At 39.2% G+C, this 18,769-nt stretch overlaps 1 protein-coding gene across 9 annotated transcripts in view; it reads left to right on the top strand.

Moving 5' to 3' along the window:
• The window catches only part of LOC143033346 (regulator of microtubule dynamics protein 1-like), a 43,109-nt gene extending 24,383 nt beyond the window's left edge, over window positions 1–18,726 (top strand). Inside the window, exons 8-11 of one of the 9 annotated variants that reach the window (XR_012967169.1) lie at window positions 173–387; window positions 4,435–4,668; window positions 5,535–8,375; window positions 17,347–18,726. Coding sequence is in view for 3 of the 9 variants with exons in the window: in XM_076198671.1 (XP_076054786.1) it covers window positions 173–387; window positions 4,435–4,668; window positions 5,535–5,576 (491 nt within the window). In the remaining 6 variants the exon portion in view is untranslated. Of the gene's footprint in view, window positions 1–172; window positions 388–4,434; window positions 4,669–5,534; window positions 13,322–17,156; window positions 17,325–17,346 lie in introns of those variants that run through there. The other 8 variants (XR_012967170.1, XR_012967174.1, XR_012967172.1 and 5 more) reach the window with 8 other exon arrangements.
• Window positions 18,727–18,769: the final 43 nt, after the last annotated feature.

Raw genomic sequence — 18,769 nt, 5'->3', positions numbered from 1 at the left:
AAACTATGTTTCTTATTCTCTTACATTGTGTCAACATAGAATACACATAATAAAATACTAAACTGTCAGTTGTTCTGTATTTGCCGGTGATCTTATAATCACAGTTACATTTACATAGTCAATTAGAGGCCTTTTGTGCTCATGAAATATGTACTTACATGCTCATCAACAGCGTATGACCATGCTGAAAGAGCCATAGAGATGGATGACTCCCTGCCTCAGGTGCATGAGTGGTATGCTATCATGGCAGGACGGAGAGGGGACTACCTGAGCAACAGGGAGCGCATAGCCAGTGCATTTGTCTTCAAAGAGCACATTGAAAAAGCCCTTCAGATAGATCCCACAAAGGCAGAACTACACTACTTACTTGGACGCTTTTGTTATGAGGTGAATACCAAGTATTGTGACTTAAATGATAATTTATTCTGTTTACACTTACTCTGTAGATTTGCTGGTTAAGTAGACCTTCATCTTTTAATGCTATGTATCTAAATTTGTTTGTGCTTAAATTATTTTTTTTGTATATTGTGCACTTTATTCTTATGTGCCTGTAATTATGTGTATAGATATCAAGTAGTTTTTAGCTACTTCTTAGGTATGGTATATCTAAATGTTCATTTTACTTTGTTCTTTGAAATTAACCCAGTTAGGGGTGCCAATTATGCAGTACATATTTGGTTGAGTTGTGGATTTAGGGCATACAATTTGACTCAGGGAAGATATATTGTGTTATTTGGGGATTGTTAGTGTGGGGCATTGCAATATGCAGTGTTATGTGTCCCTGGTGTGTTTGTTGCATCTGAGGCAATTTGAATCTATTCTTTGTTGGTGCTATTTCAATGCTGGATGGTGTCCCAACCATGCCAGTGTGGTTCCTACCTGATGTGGGTTAGTTTTTTTCTATGTAGCTCATGTCTATAAGGTGGTGGTGGAGTATTGATTTTGGTTGTCAGTCGTGAAAGGTTTGTTTAGAGATCTAATTGTGGATGTGCTTTTGTGTGATATAGGTGGTAGGCTATCACAAATGTTTGAGTAGTATACTTTTTTTTTTTTTTTTTTTTGTGTGTGTGTGTATTTACCTAGTTGTATTTTGCGGGAAGGGGAGCTATGCTCGTGATGTCCCGCCTTTGTATCTCGCAGTGTCTAGTTTGTTTTTAAACTCATGAATGGTTTTTGCGCATACTATTTCATTGTCCAGTTTGTTCCAAGTGTCCAAAACTCTATGAGGAAAACTGTTTTTCTTCAGTTCTCTTCTATAGCTATGTTTTTTTATTTTCTTTCCATGTCCTCTTGTGTTTCTTTTGTCCCAGTTTAGTAAGTTCTCTCTATCGAGTACCTCTGTGCCTCTCATGATTCTGTAGATGGTCAATAGGTCACCTCTCTCTCTTCTTTGCTCCAGTGTCGGTAACTCCAGTTTAGCTAATCTCTCCTCGTATGATAGGTTTGCAAGTGCAGGTGCCATTTTTGTAGCTGCTCTTTGGATTCTTTCTATTTTCTTTATATTCTTTTTGGTACTGGGGGACCACAATGTCGCCGCATACTCTAATCTAGGCCTTATCAATGTAACCAATATTTTTTTCATCATGTCTTCGTCCAAGTATGTAAACGCCACTTTTATTGATCTTAGCAAGTTGTAAGTCTCCCCGACAATTTTGTTAATCTGTATATCATAGGACAAGTCGTTCGTGATAATTACTCCCAAATCTTTTTCGGATCCTACTTTCTTTACTTCTTTGGTTCCAATTGTATATTTTCCTGATATTCTGTTTTTGCTTTTTCCAAACTCCATTATGCTACACTTCTTAGTATTAAAGTCCACTTCCCATTTCTGACTCCAGTTCCATACCCTATTTAGGTCTTCTTGCAGTGCTTCACAGTCCTCATCAGTTTCTATTTTCCTTAGCAGTTTGGCGTCATCGGCAAAGAAGCTCATGTAGCAGTTCACGTCCTCGTCCATGTCATTCATATAGATAGCAAACATTATTGGTGCCAGCACAGATCCTTGTGGTACTCCACTGATCACCTGTGTGTGTGTGTGTGCTTGCAAGATGTAGTGTAATGGGTGTGTGGCATTAAGGATTCTGATGTAGAATTGTGTTCCTCTCATTTTCATGTGTGTGATGTTCTATAGGGAATATTTTGGTTTCCATATGCACATGTCCAATCAGAGTGGTTTTGTAGCATCCTGTTGTTATTCTCAGTGCTCCAAAGTAAAGTAAGTCATTTGTGTTCATCTTGTTGATTGTTGGGAACCATGGTGTGGAGATGTAGTTGAGGGTGGTGCTTATGAATTGCTTGAAGATTCTTATTAGAGTTTCTGTTGTCTGAAGTCAGTGCTTGCAATGAATTTAAGTAGGTTAGTTATCTTGATTTTTGCTGCCAGGTTCGTTATGTGGGATGAAAGTCATACAAGTATCAAATCTTAGGCCCAGAATTTTAGGGTTCTTTTCCAATGGAAGGATTTTGCCATTTAGGAGAAACTTGGAACTAAATGTGGAGAAACTTGAAGAAACTTGAAAGTAAACATGTGTAAAAGTATGGTGATAAAATGTACAAGGGTGGCAGAGAGTTGGAGGAGTCTTGAAGGAAAGAGGCTCGAGGAAGTGGGAAATCTTGTAAGTATTTAGGATCACATGTAGCAGGGCATATAATAGTGGGGGTAGAGGTAAACTATTGAGTGATGTAAACTGTTAAAGTCTCTGAGGGGGGATAAAAAGTGTCATAGAAATAGGTATCTAGGGATGTACACAAAGAGAAGGGGAGATTGTGTTAACAGCCCTGTATGGGGCAGAAACTTGGAATATAAATGGAGGCAAAAAAGGGAAAAATTTAATGTATTAGGATGGTTTGGACGCATGGAAAGAATGAGTGAAGAAAGATTAGTAAAAGAAGTGTGGAAGGCGGAGGTGGAAGGAGTGAATATGAGGGGGCGTCCTAGGATGAGATGGATGGATGGGGTGAAAGGGGCTTTACAAAAGAGAGGAATGTCTGTAGAGAAAGGACGGGAGAGGACAGAAGATAGGGGTGAATGGAGAAGGGTTGTGTATAGATGAGGCTGTGATGCATGAGGGGGAGTGGGTGGGGGATGGGGGGTGAGGAAGTATGTATGAGAAAAAATTTGACGCAGCCCAAATGGATTTCTCCCCGTCTTCTCCTTTCCTGCATGAGGGGACGGAGAGGGGGGTCACAGAATTTATGAAGCAGCCTTGCTGTGGGTGTGCTGTGTCTTGTGACACTGCCTCTGACCCAGGGCAGTGGACAGGATGCAGGGATAACCCGTCATCCAGGAGGTGCCAAGATAGGAGGGAGGGAGGAGGGTGGAGGGTAGTGGAATATATGGGAAATGAAATGGGTGGGAGTGATTTCTATGCCTTTTTCTTTTTGGCTACCCCCCATGTAAGGGGGAAAAAGCCTTTGGTATATGTATGTATGTATTTGAGATGAAGTGATTGAGAAGTATGGTGGAGTTACAAAAATGGATAGAGTGAGACAAGGGGTCAAGCAGAGAAAGGAAATGGAAAAGCAACTGGCAGGTAGGGTTAATCAAAAAATACTGGAATGGTTTGGACATGTGGAAAGAATGGATAAAGAAAGACTAGCAAAAAGAGTGTGGAAGGTTGAGCTGGATGGAGTGAACTTGAAGGGAAGACTGAGAATTGGATGGACAGATGGATGGGGTGAAGGTGTCCTTGTATTAATGGGAAATATATATTGAGTAGGGAATGGATAGGGCAAGAGATAGCTGTGAGTGGGGAATGGTTGTGAATGGATGGTAAAATGACATGGCCTGAACCCTGAAGGGATTTCTCTTTGTCTATTTACTCATGAGGGGGATGAGGAGTAAGGATCACCATTTAACCCCTTCCATACAGTGACGCCTATATAGGTGTCATGAGGAGCAAGTGGGTACGCGAGGATGCCGATGTCGGCGTCTTGATTATATTTATTGTAGTTGTACCTGTGTGACCCCCATACTCTGTAAACTGGCTTCATCATATTTTCTATGGTTATCAAAATTCACGGGTGAAAGAGAGAACGATCGATACAGCAGTGACTTTATTTTTTATAATGCAAGTATTATGATGCAACATCGTACGTCTGGCAGCTAATGCTGCCCGCGAGATTTTGGCCCGGAGTGAAGTGGTTAGATGAAGCAGTGGGGGTTAACCAGCTTTGGCTGTCAGGTGCTGCTGTGGAGGTGCTGTCTTGCTTCATTGCTTGTGACTGAAACATAGGTGGGATGCAGGGATGACCTATCATCCAAAAGGAGCTAAGAGATTTTCAAAAAGGAAACAAATGGGTGTTGGCCAGGTGGTGGGTGCATGCCTTGGTAGGCTACCTTTCTTGTGAGGGGGAAGAAGCCTTTTCATATATAGAGTTTGTAGATCTGTTAAGAATGATACTATTACTATATAATCTCATTTGTCTTTGCAGATTGCAAGTGTATCTGTATGGACAGCTCACATGGCCAGGGCTTTATATGGAGAATTTCCTTCTTGTAGCTATGATGAAGCATTACAACATTTCTTAACAGCTGAAAAGTACTCAAAAAAACAGCTGAAAGACAATAAGCACTACATTGCCAAGTGCTGCCTACAACGCAACGAGGTAGATGAAGCAAATGAATGGGTAGAAAAAGCTTATGAAGTTCCTATAAAAACACCAGCAGTAAGTAGCCATGTATATTATGTTCCTATATAATTTCAGTGTCCATAATCTTGTATACATTTTAAATTACCAAAGTTGTAGATTTCTGATTACAACCTTTGCAGGATTCTCTGTACATTTATCAATCAATCTGTTGCCCCTGGTTTTTTTTTTTTTTTTTTTTTTTTTTTTTTTTTTTTTTTTTCCCCAGAAAATCCGCAGCCCCCAAGTAGGACCATAAGTCATTTAGAGAAGAGCTATTGTATTGTTATCCGAGGGTACTCAATGTAGGACACTGTAGTGTATAAGGTGTTCTGTATCTTCTCTGCGGTGGTTACATCTGGGGCAGCTTAAAAATCTGTGGCCAGGCCTATTCTGTGTGGGTACTGTCTCAATGATGGAAAGGCATTATTTCTAAGAATATCATATTTCATAATTGGTGGAGCAGGTTAGGGCATCATTACTTGCAACAAAGGTCAAGGGGATAGTGGTTCGAACCGTGCCATGAAACCAAGGGTATAGTTTATTCAATTCCATGCTACAAAGTCCTCTCTATGGGGTGCTGCCCTACCCTCCCAATGGGGCAAGTGCGTGACATTAAACCACATCATCATCATAATTGGAATGTGATGTTTATTGGCTGAGCAGTCTAGAGTGTCATTGCTTTGGCATGAGGTTAGAGTGGAGGTGGATCAAGCCTACTTGGTAGTAAGTGAGGTTGTAGTAAGGGCATACTATATTAAATCCCCTGCTTCAAAAAGCCATTTATGTGAGGTCATCCTAGCTCTCTCTAAGAAGGGGAGTTTATGAATCGGTTTTGGTTTAATATCACAATTGGAATATTTTACCGTGACCAATATTTGCAGATTCTTTTTCTTTCATTACAGGATGAAATTGTGCAACAAGAAATAGAAAAATTAAGAAGATAAACAAGGAAACTTAGTTGCCTTTGGTTGTGGCCCAACTTGTTTAGAGATTAGAATAGATCAAGAAATTGAAAGTGGGTAGGTATGTAGAATGAACTGTGATAATTCAGAGATTTGCAATAAGTTTCTAGATTAAATACACTTTATTTTATAGTATTGCAACCTCGTCACTTAGTTTTATTTTTATTTTATTATTTATATTTTTATTGAGCTCACTACTGTTTCCCTAAACTGGTATTGATGCACCTGATGAAATTTAGTATTGAACCTATAGCAGGTCAGGTTAAAGAAGATATGTAAGTACACTGAAATGTATAATATTTGTCTTTATTATCAGGATACACCTACTTCCTGCTGCTGCTTCTTATGACAGAGCTCCAGGTGGCTAAGGGGTAGTTGGGTAGTACTCTCACTTCATGTGAGTGACTACAATTTAAATAATGTGTGCTGGTAGTAAGGCTTCATCCATATTCTCGTATATTTACACCCTATCAGGCTCGACTCATGCCTTATTCATACAACATACACATGTAAACAAAGCCAATTCAACACCTTACTATATGCACACTCTGCCTTTGCACTAAAGCCTTCACTGTAAACACCTAGAGATACCCAGGCATATCTGGGTGAAGGTATATACCTGTTTTGCAGAGGATGTATGCTTGGTTTGGTTCCTCTTAATGTTCCCCACCGATGTCAAAACTGTCCACAGTATTGTGTGACAGGCCTCAGCTAACTCTTCTTTTAATAGTATTTTGTTTTTAATTATTTGTAGATTTTATTTTTCTTATTTAGTATATCTTATAATAACTAGCCTACATGTATTCTCTTGTGTGGGCAGCTGTGATAGGTAAGAATAGTTCTCAAAATTGGTTTGTTAATTTTATGGATTAATGTTTAGCTATATTGTACCTGTTTAACATTGATAAAAACAATATATGTATAGCTTCATCATCTGATACCGTTTGCTTGCTTTATTGGGATCTTTTACATACAGTAGACCCTCGATGAACTAAATCTCATTAGACCTGAGTTTGGGTAAACCAAATGCCTTGTTCCAACAGAACAAGCCTTGGATATGCTGAACTCTAATTTGGCATATACTGTGATAGGTGAGCTGACCAATCAAGCCTCACATATGCCAGCCCAATTGGCCAGCTGATATCACACAGTTTAGTTTGTATTTGGCCATCAGTGTATAGATGTGTATGATTGAATGTTGTCCAGTACACCATAGTTCAATTTAGTTGGCGAAAATACCAACCATTTCATGAACCAAACTTCCAGATAAATTGTCAGACCCAACCACTCAAATAGTTTGGTTTATCAAGGATTTACTGTAATTTTAAATTCATTTCTATGAAAATGAGTGAAGAAATTGTTTAAAAGAAATTATATGATCTTGAAGGGATTGGATATTAAGTGAAACTTATAAGAACAGTTTCTTCATTCAGGATCAGCACTTACTTTAGGGTAAAAAAATTCTTTTGTTCTTGAACTCTGGAGAAAAAAAAAGACTCAAGGTCTAATATGAAGTTAGTCACATACCGGGTACCCAGTTGAGAGAATATGCATAAGGCTATTTTTTACATTATCAAGAATTGCACTCAGAAATCGGTATATTTGGAAAAGGTTACATGTTCATATTGATAAGATTTCACACAGTGTGCACAAGTTGGAGAAAGAAATTTGGTATAATTACTTTGGGCTCATTTAGCGATGTAGAAAGTTTTATATGACGTGTTTACACTGGTTGTGTATGTTAATGGATTGTCCAGGAGCACAAAGTATAGGGAAACCATATCTTTCTTACCACAGCCTTCCATACCATAAAGACTTATACCTATACCCTGTTTACTTTAAAGTGGCAGAGATTTTTCTATCTTAAATTCTGTTAAATAGCTAATCTGTAATGCCTGGATCATGGTAGATATGTAGTTCTCATAACAGTGTCATTTTTTATCCTCTTGATATTTACATTTCAACATTAATATTACCCAAGTATCTCAGGCTTGTAGCCTCTTGCAAGAGAGAACCAGGGCAACAGACTGATTGATAAAATGTACTTAGTCCAGAAGTGAATCTTTGTCAAGTTAAATTGAACAGGCAAGTGTTCATTTCCAGTTCTCAGTTTGAGGACAGATTTTCTTCTCACATCTTCTGTCACATAGTGCTTTAGTGCAAAAATAGGTCCATGTCTGCATGTGTAACATTATTCAACGAAGAAGACAATATTTTTTTGTAAATTGTAACCAAGAAGTGTGTAAAAGCAAGGAGTAAGCAACATATTTTTATCTGTTCATCAGGGAATGACGCAAGAAAACAGTCCACAATAAGTGCATCTTAAAACCTAGGTGAAGAAGAAGAAAAAATGTGAAAAAAAAATTGCAGGACTTTAGTTTTTCAACAGTTTTCCTTGAATGTTAGGAACTGAAAATCCTGAAAATTTATTAGAAAGTTCGCTAATGTTCTGTAATTGGGATCAGTATTGTACAGAAAATATGAATGTAGCTATTTCAATCAAGTTCAGAAACTGTCACAAAGAACTGTATAATAATGAGGTTAATTTTTAAGTATGTGGCAGTTGTACAATTTGATTGGTTTGCGATAGAGAATGCCACAATATATTTCAATGCTTGTACTGGTGAGAAAGTTATATTAACTTTTAATAACTACTCCAAGGAGCAATTTGAAGGACGAGTGTTTAGTGTTGTTAAGAAAATTGTGCTTCAGAGTATACTGCCCAAATCTCAAGAAGATGAAGAGATGAATTTGGAACTGAAAGTACATTGGAATACTGAGGTAGGTGCTGAATTTGCCTATGTGTTAAGAAAACCAATCAGTATTAAACATCAGTAAATGATCAAAGAATTGATTGTGCATATGTGTATTTCATCATAGTGTGCAAAAAATTCTAAATTAGATCTTGGTTAAATGTACATTAGTATTGGTTTTATTGGTTTACACATAAAGTTCCAGAAGAAAACATTTCTAAATGCTTGGAATTTTTTAAGAAGATTTGAATTGTTTAACTCTTTGAGTATAGTGGTATAGCTGTGAAGATTTTTTTTCTGGCCAGTGTTAGGTAATCTTGTTCAGCTAAAAAGAAGGCTATATTCTAGACTAAAAGGAGTCTTGATCAAGGACACCCCAGAATCAACGAGTCCAGATTCTGACCTTTATGCATTAACCAGAGCAAAGTTTCTATATGGTGTCACTGAGTAAAGGTCAGTGTTTACTTGGATGGAACAGTGAGGAGAGGTGGAGTGGGGGGGAAGGAAATCATTAATTTTGGTTATTGTAGAAGGGGAATTGACAGTAGAGAGGTGTGATGAAAGGAATTTTAAAACTTTAATACTGGCATATGATGTCAATTAGGGCCTACAGTCTAAAATCCCCAAGATCTGATAAAGGATGTCATGCCCAGCCACCTCAATAAGTGGGTAACATAAAAAATTAGATTGAGAAGAACAAATTATTGGTACTAGAGATTAGAAAGGGTATTTCTAGGAAACAAGTTTATAGAAACAGGAGTGTTTGGGATAGCCATGTAGGGCTGAATATGACAGTGAATAGTGGTATAGAATGGAAAGGTAGGCAAAGAACAGCACATAGCAAAATGAATTGCAATGAATTTTTAGATAAAAGATCAGTGAAATGCTAATGTTTAAAAGTATCTATTTACTAAAATGCTTAAATGCTTCTCCTCCATTATAAGTAGGATCACACAAGTACAATAAAGTCAAAAGTTTAAATATGGACAGTGAGAAATGAGGATCAAGGCAGAGAGCAGGGGTGAAAAGAGAGCTGGCACATGAGGTTGATAAAAAAAATACTGGGTTGGGCATATGGAAAGAATGAGTGAAGAAAAACTACAAAATGACTGGGAGGCAAAGGTGAATGGAATTAATCTAGAGTGCTAAAATAAGAGGGAGGGTGGAGGGGTGTGGAGTGTATTCAGGGATGGAATGGGTGGGAATGATTTTATGCCTTTTCCTTTTTGGCTACCTCCCTTGTAAGGGGGAAAAAGCCTTGGTATATGTATGTACGTATGTATGGGAAGACTAAGAATGGGATGAATGGATAGATAATAAGTGGGCCTAGGGTACAATCTGTTGAGGAAGAAAGGGAGAGAAATAGGTGTGAGTGGAGGGTGATTGTATGAGAAATTGATGCAGCCTAAAAGGATTACTTCTTGTCTACTCTGAAAAATCTCGAGTGGATAAGGGGGAGTCACTATGTAAAGAAGTAGTGGGAATAAACCAGCTTTGGCTGTTGGGCTTTGCTGTGGAGGTAGTGTTTGCAGTATTGTTTCTGACCTTAGCATTGGGCAAGAGTTCAAAGTGTTCAAATGTTTGAGAAAATGGCGTTAGAATAGTGTAGTAAATACAAGGAACACATTGGCTTTAAGAGTAGGAATGAATAAAACAGCACGGCTGGAATCTGAATAAAAGAGTAAGTCCCATCTGGCATTTAGGGACATAACATAGGTACACTACAACCCACCCCCTAAGCTGATGAGGGCTACCCCAGTAATGAAGAAACTAACTTTGCACCATCCATAATAAAAGGGATGATGCCAACTGGTACAGAAGGATACAAGGTACTAAATGTATATGAAATGGTGTGCTGGAGATTATTCTTATCACTTGTTTTTACATAAATTCGATACCTAAAAAGAGCATGGAAATGCTGGAGACAGTGGTTTGTGTGTATAGGTTAAGGAAAACTATATATGAGGAGAAAGGAGATAAATGGGCTGGAGAATAGGGATAGTGTTAGAAATAGGACAGGTAGAGTTGTGGTGAGACCATTCAGAGAAAACAAGAAAAGGGCAAATATTGAAAAACTGGAAGAGGCCATGGCAGAGGCACATTCAGTGTTTCTTGGGTTTTGTACAATAGAAGAACAAATTTGCAAAGGATGAAAATGAATACTTCACAAGAATAACAAAGTATATGCTTTTAAATATTTAGGAGTCAAGGTTGGGAAGTTATATTACTTAAGGTGATAGAATAACAGATGTGAAAGAATACATAGAAGAAATGGAGTATGTTAAAAGTAGAATTAAATGTGAAAGAATACATAGAGGAAATGGTAAAGTATGTCCGAAGTAGAATGAAAGTGGAAGAAAGGAATGAATGGCAAAAAATACAGAATGCTCTCATTTCATTAAATGATGCTTTGCAAGTTTAGTGTAGGCATGAAAGGGGATTTATACATACATATACAGGTGAGGTAGCCAAAGTCAAAGGCATAAATCCACTCCCACCCATTTCATCCCCACATACTCCACTCCCATTCACTACCCCTCCCTCCCACTTTTCTTGGCTCCTCCCTGCATATCAGCCACTACCTTGGGTCAGAAACAGTGTTGCAAGACACAGCATATCCACAGCAAAGTCACTACATTTAATCAGTGACCCCCACCCACCCCCTCTATGTCCCCTCATGCAGAAGAAGAGAAGACTGGGAAAAATACCTTCAGGCTACATCAAAATATCATTCACACATACTCCCTCAGCCCCCCATCCCCCACCAACTCTTCCATGCATTACAGCATCATCCATACACAACCATTCTCCACTCACTCCTGTCTTTTGTCTTCTCCCTTCCCTCCTCAACAGACATTCCCTTCTTTCCCAGTGCCCCTCTTACCCCATCCATCCATCTCATCCTTGGTCACCCCATCATGTTCACTCCTTCCACCTCTGCCTTCCACACTTGTCTTACTAATCTTTCTTCACTCATTCTTTCCATGTGTCCAAACCATCCCAATACTCTTTCATCAACCCTATCTCCCCACTCCAGATTGCCTCCTCTAGTGGTACTGAATAATTTGTTTACATTTCTTAGATATCATGAGATCAATGACTAGTACCTGCAGTTTGTAGTCCAGAAAGATGGACATTAAAAAATCATATCCCTGCCACATTTTCACATAAACTGACTAAATCAGTTACAAGCAAGGGCCATGGACAACAGAATGAAACTAATTACTACACAATCAGTTCATGAGAACCACACTAGACAACACCTCCAGAGCATGGTTCCCAACATTTGGCAAAACAGACACACTGTACAAACTGTACAAAATAAAGTATTAAGAGTAATAACAGGAGGCACCTGCACACAGAAACCAAAATCCTCCCTATGAAAAATATGGAAATAATAGGTACATAGTTCTTTATTAGTGTCTTCAACCCCACTCGCCCATCTCATTATATCATACAACCACAACAAAATGAATGTAATAAAAACACACACATGACTCAGTGGCACAGTGGTAGCATTTGCAGCAGCCACTACAGCAGTCTGGGTTCAAATCCTGCCCAGGGCTGTGAGCCCTTACTCCAACTCTGGTGGGCAGGGAGTTGAGGGTGTGAGTGTGTATAAGATCACAGCATTACCCATAGATCGGTCATATATGAGCTCTCAGCTCTCTTCCGGGAGGGAGATAGCTATCGATCATGAGTCCAACACATGATCCAAGACCATAGTGAATCACACACCAGCAGGTCACTACATAAAGATGTACAACATCCTACCACTTGTGCCACACAAAAACATTTTCACACCCAGGTCAATAAACAAATTCTTCAAGATAGACCACCCAACTCAATACTTCATCAGAATACCCCACACATCAGCTTCACAGAAAAATTAAAAGAAGTGAGGACCATTCTGGCACATTTATGTTCAGGACACCATCCAGTTCTTAGTACCAACACAGTATTGACTTAGCCACAGGATCAAACTGCCCTAGATGCAACCACTACACAGAAAATAGGAAGCATCTTATCTGCATTGCCCCTCACTAACAATCCTTAGACAACAACACAATATTTCTTCCCTGACACAGCACATCCACAGCAAGGTCGCTTCATATATATATATACACATACATACATATACCAAAGGCTTTCTCCCCTTATGAGGGAGGTAGCCAAAAAAAACAAAAGTATAAAAACAACTCCCACCCATTCCATCCCTAACATACTCCACTCCCTTCCACCCTCTTCCCTCCCTCTTATCTTGGCACCCCCTGGATGACAGCTCATCCCTGCCTCTTGCCCACTGCTGGACCAGGGCAACAAGTTGACTGATTTATACTTTTGTCAAGTTAGTCTGAGCAGATGATAAGATGCATGTGAAGTGAAGGATTGTGGATGCAATTGAGTAGAAATTAGGGCATCCTTTAAAAAGATGGTTTGGGCACATTGCTAGGATGGAAGCTTTTGTATAGCATAGTTTATCAGGTTACTCTCAACAGAAAAAAAGAATATGAAAACCAAAAAATAGAAAAATAGAGATGAAAAAGTTCATATATGTAGGGAAAAAACAAACTGAAGATTTAAGCCAAAAACCATTAAAAATGTCCATAAGTTATATTTAGCATACCTTTAAGTAACTTGCGATGTGCAGCTTAAGAATAAGAAACCATTGTAACTGAAATATGTAACCAAGTATGCAATATACTGGCTGGCACAGAATAGTGTATACAAAATTTTTTAGATGATCAAATTTATAGAGAAAGTGGTCTCAGTGTGCATGGTAACTTATTTTTTAGTCTTTAGAAATGTAGGCTTGAAGGAAAGAGGAGTCCCCCTCTTACTTTAAAAAATTTGGGAAAAAGAAGAGTATGTTGATGGGAAAATAAGGAACCCTCCAGATTGTAACATGAAGAGAAATATTTATTTAGATTATTTCTTTTAGATTAATAACTTGGTGTACATGAAATAAAATGAGAATAAAGTTTACAAGTAGTATATTGGTAACCCTCTGTACTTTATGCAAGTAGAATTATTAGTTGTTGATTAACCTGCAGTGTCAATGGAGTACTGTATGATACTGGTATTATAGATCTAAACAGTCATCCTCTATGGTCTGAGGTTCTCCAGCCCACCTCTGCTAAAGAAATAGTAATAATACAAACAAAAATTTAACATAGACCACCTTGTAGTAGCAGAAATGTTCTCCTCCATACCTCCTTGTTTCTCACTGTATCCAGCCTAGTAACCCCTACCATACTTCTCGGACATTTCATCTCAAACACATTCAAACTTTTCCTTTCTGCCTTAAATTCCAAGTCGCTGTCCCATGCAAAGCAGTCTGTACAATCACACCCCTTCATGCTCTTAGCATCTATTCCCAGATGCCTATTTCTCATGACACTTTTTAATCCTTCAAGTCATTTATGTGCTTTTCTCAATCTATAATTTAACTCCACCTCCACTCCCCCCCCCCAAGTATCATATTCAGTATCTTGTCAGCTTGTATAACAAGACAAGACTGTTAAAACAGGCTTCCAAACAGCGCTGGTATTCATTCAGCTTAGATGAGCTCGCTTTTGTCAAATTGATTGCTTGTATTGAGAAAAGCCTTGAAATAAACAAGCTAGCAGTACTTTAACTATCAGAACTGGTTCAAATTTTCCACCAAAAACCATAGGAGCTAGGGGCAGAACATGGAAAAAACAATGCAACGTGTCTGAAAGACGGGATTTAAAAAAAAAAAAAATCCCTGACCTGACTACATTCTCAAGGCAGGGAAATCCATCTAGTTTCAAGGCATGCCATATGAGGGATTCTAAATGATGTAAAAAGTGGATTCAGGTACCTGGTGCCTAGCAAGGGCTGCCCATATTGCAAGAAAAGACACAGCTTATGTCCTTCAATACCGTATTTTCCGGCTTAAAATGCGCATCAGGTTATAATGCACACCCATGCACTTCGTTATCTCAGTACACAGATAGCGCGCACCGACATGTAACGCGCATGCCCGATCGCATTTGTTTATAACGCAGTTTTACCTCGGTATTTATATCATGTGAACAAGGTTACATGGAGAAGTATTTTTCATTGGCTAGAGCCACCACTGGGAAATCTGTTGATTTGTCACTAAATTAAGTGTCAGTAAAGGCATCAATCAGGACACAACTAAGAAAAGGTCGGAACTACATGTACCGGTATATGACTCATGTTGTGCATTGGTCCCTTATTACTTTGTACCTTAAATAGTTTGTAGAAAATATGATCTAAAAAAAAGTTTATTGAAAGTAAAATATACAGAAAAATTTCAGGATTTTTACAGAATGTTAATTTTATATCTTGAGGAAATAATTCGTCTTTACCATTTTATTTAATACTGAAACAAACTACAGACTGTTTCGTTTTAGCTTTGAACCTGCAATGACAGTGGTGAAATAGGACAGTCTCTCATCGAGGTGACGTTTAGTTAATATAACTCCTGAAAGAGGGTGTTGTAGTCAGGTGTTTGACATGAGTTTATGAACGGCCGCAACGGAATTTGTACTATATCTAAAGTGAAGCAACAAAGCCAACATAAAAATTCAAACTAGGATGCTGTGAACATGGGCAAATATCATGAATATTGATCATGTTTCATGGTATATTTATATACGGTAGCCCATGCTGGCGTATTCTTTCATGTCACCATGGCTGTTCTTCTTGTTCTCACGGAGAAGTGTGCCATCCCGACTTTGTGACGGCCAACATCGTCACGTTGTTGTGAAAAAAATTACACACACAGCCGCAGAATTTTTATCGTAGGCCGTAGATAATGCGCACACCCTATTTTTAGGCCCTTCCAACAGAAAAAAGTTGCGCACTATATGCCGGAAAATACGGTACTTGGAGAACGCCAAATGAATGGATCTCGTATGGGATGTCTACCAAGAGGATTCCTTCAAATAATTTCTTAGGGAGAAGATAGGATCTGAGCAGCAGTGAAAAGTCCTCAGATCAACGAGAATCCGTACAGACTGGAATCCAGGGTTTCTTAGAGTGAGTGTAACAAGCAACTCTTCCAACTTCTAGCAACAATCCCAACATCGCACCGCCCAATCACACTTCTCTGCACCCCCTCTAAAGTCATTGAACGCCTAATACTTAAACTTGTCACACCACATATTCCCCTTGCTGACTCACAACACGGTTTTAGGCCACTACACTCCACAAACACTCTTCTGACAAACCTCACACAAAGAATTTTAGATGGCATCAATTCAAATAGGCCCCACCAAAGAACACTTCTTATAACATTAGACATTAGTAAAGCTTTTGATGCTATCCCCCGCCACAACCTAACAAATAAAATATATAACACAGACATGCACAATAACACCAAAAGATGGCTGGCCAATTATCTGGCAGGTAGGAATGCTTACGTGTCATATAATGGCCAATCATCGCACATCAGAAACATTAAGAACGGAGTACCACAGGGCTCAGTTCTATCCCCCACACTATTTAATCTATACATGCATGACTTACCCACGCCAGACACCTCAGAAATACAAATCTCTTCCTACGCAGACGACATAACAATCACATGCACACATCGTAACACAGACAAAGCTGCAGAAATAATCCAGCCATACCTTGACACACTCAACACATGGTTCATCACAAACAGACTCAAAATAGCTCCAACCAAATCTACAGCAACACTTCTCACCAACTGGACAAAAGAACACAAATACATACCTCATCTCTACATCAACAACACTCTAATACCACACACAAACACACCGAAAATTCTTGGTGTAACATATGATACATCCATGTCTTTCAAACAACACATCACAAACATAAAAAACAAATGCACATCCAGACTTAACGCACTTAAGTCAATCACTGGAACAACATTTGGACAAATCAAAGAAACTAATATAACAATATACAAACAATGCATACGCTCAGTGTTGAATTATGCGAGTCCTGCATGGGCTCCTAATCTCAGTGAGACACACCACAACACCCTTCAAATCATACAAAACAAAGCCCTAAAAACAATTACAGGCTGCACAAATACAACACCTACAGACCATTTACACCATGAAACAAAAGTCCTCAAAGTCAAGGACCACCTCGACATGAGAGGCACACAAACACTTGCCGCAGCCACCACAAACACATTACACCCGCTACACTACATAGCAGAACACCCACACACACCAAGAAACATTAAAACAACACCCAAAGACCTTTATCACGCACAGATACTCTCTACTCTTCCTCCACAACCACCAAATACCAGCCTCCGGAAACATATTCATAATCATATCACTCACCGCTCCATTAACACACTGAAAGACAACACACTGCTGCATGCCAGACCCCCTGATATCCACCCTTCTGAATCCTCTCTCCCACAAAAGGACAGAGTCCACTTGGCCAGACTGCGGTGCAGTCACCACCCAGCACTTCTAAGCTACCAGAAGAGGCTGGATGACCGCATTGTGAACAGCTGCCCAGGATGTAACACTTCACCCCATACCATACAACACATAATGGAAGACTGCATTATACACAATCATGCACGCAAACAACACAACATATGCTCTATAAAGGATTTGTGGGAAAACCCAGTTTCAGCTATGGCATTCCTTGGGGAGACGGGACTGCTCGGACAGACAGTCTAGGGAACGACGACAACAACAACAACAACTTCTAGCAACTAAGGTATGTAAGATAATGCTCTTTTTTAGTGAGTGTTACTAATCCATTACAGGTACTACATTCATCCAATGTTCACAATTTGGTGTTTATTGTTTCTAAGGTTGTGTCACTGCCAATTCTGGAGGGTAAGGAGATCTACAGTAATTATGGTGATAGCATGGTATCCACTTCAAATGAAACCAATCTGGACACCCCCACACCCTCCAACCATGAAGAGCTTGATGTATCACCAAGGGGGCATTGACATATCAAGATGTATAATAATGATACAGATGTGGTTGTACTCGCAGTTTCAGGAGCCAGTTCACTCCCCCTTGAAGACTGTTGGGTAACCTACAGATCAGAGAAGATGGCATGGAACGTATGGACTGTCCTCCCAGAATTAACGCATCACTGAAGAATCTATAGCTATTCTAAAGAGGTTTGTGGTGTTATTGCATGATTGTACCAGTAACCTGACAAAAGAATGAGATGTAACAGGGTCTCTTCTCAAAGAAGTCTTAAGAGCTTGATTGTATCCCACCAACAAAGGCAACTCCAGAATTGACCCACAGATGTAGGAATTTTACCTAATTGTAGCATACACGAAAGGAGCAATGCTTATTGGGTCCCATCTTCTATTCTCTAATTCTTTATCATACCTAGCCTCAAATTCTTGTACAGTTCCAACTTAATCTATATCCTTGATTTCCTGTTATCATATTTAGATTTGAATTCGTGTATTTTTTTAGCTTGGGCTATATCACTTCCTAAGCTATTCAAAGTATGCATGCATCTGTATGGAAAACTGCATTTCTTCACATCATGTGTTCTTTCTTAATTTGCTCCCATGACCTCCTAAAGCCCTCACATCTTTAATCAGGAGAGCTCTTCTGTCAGTGCAATATATCCCCTTTAGTGACCTGAATACTGTAATCGTATCGCCCCGTCATCCAGCAAGGCCATTTGATTTAATCAGTGAACCCCCTCATCACCTCGTGCAGAAAAAAGAAGGCCGAGGGAAATCCCTTCAGGCTGCATCAAAATATCATTCACACATATTCCCTCCTCCCTATACATCACCGCATCATCCATACACAACTGTTCTCAACTCACCCCTATCTTCAGTTTTCTTCCTTCCTCAACAGACATTCCCCTCAGTCCCAATGCCCCTTTTACCCTATCCATCCATCTCATTCTTTGTTATCCCCTCATGTTTACATTCTCCACCTCTACCTTCCACACCCCTTTTATTAATCTTTCTTCACTCATTCTTTCCATGTGTTCAAACCATCTCAATACTCTTTCATCAACCCCAGCTCCCAACTCCCTTTTCACCCCCACTCTACTCCTCACCTTGTTTCTCACTATCCAGCCTAGTAACCCCTAACATACTTCTCAGGCATTTCATCTCAAACGTGTTTAAATTCTTCCTTTCTTCCTCTCTTATGTTTCAGGTTTCTGCCCCATACAGTGCTGTCAGCACAATCACCTTTCCTGCCACATTCACCCACAAGTATCTAAAGCTATCCACTTCCTCCAGTCTATCCCTTGATACTCACTTCCAATTTCCTGCCATCCTTTACCCTTGCAAATTTCATCTTACTATTACCCACATTTATCTTCAACTTACTTCTTTGGCACACCTTCTTAAACTGTCACTAACTTCCTTTATCACTCCTCTAATCCTGCTGCAAGTGCAGTGTCATCAGCAAACAACAGCTGGCGTATCTC

The sequence above is a fragment of the Oratosquilla oratoria genome, chromosome 15 (assembly GCF_046742065.1).
Source record: "Oratosquilla oratoria isolate Oo_2021 chromosome 15, ASM4674206v1, whole genome shotgun sequence".
NCBI lineage: Eukaryota > Metazoa > Arthropoda > Malacostraca > Stomatopoda > Squillidae > Oratosquilla > Oratosquilla oratoria.
This window is presented reverse-complemented; position numbering and strand designations above follow the sequence as displayed.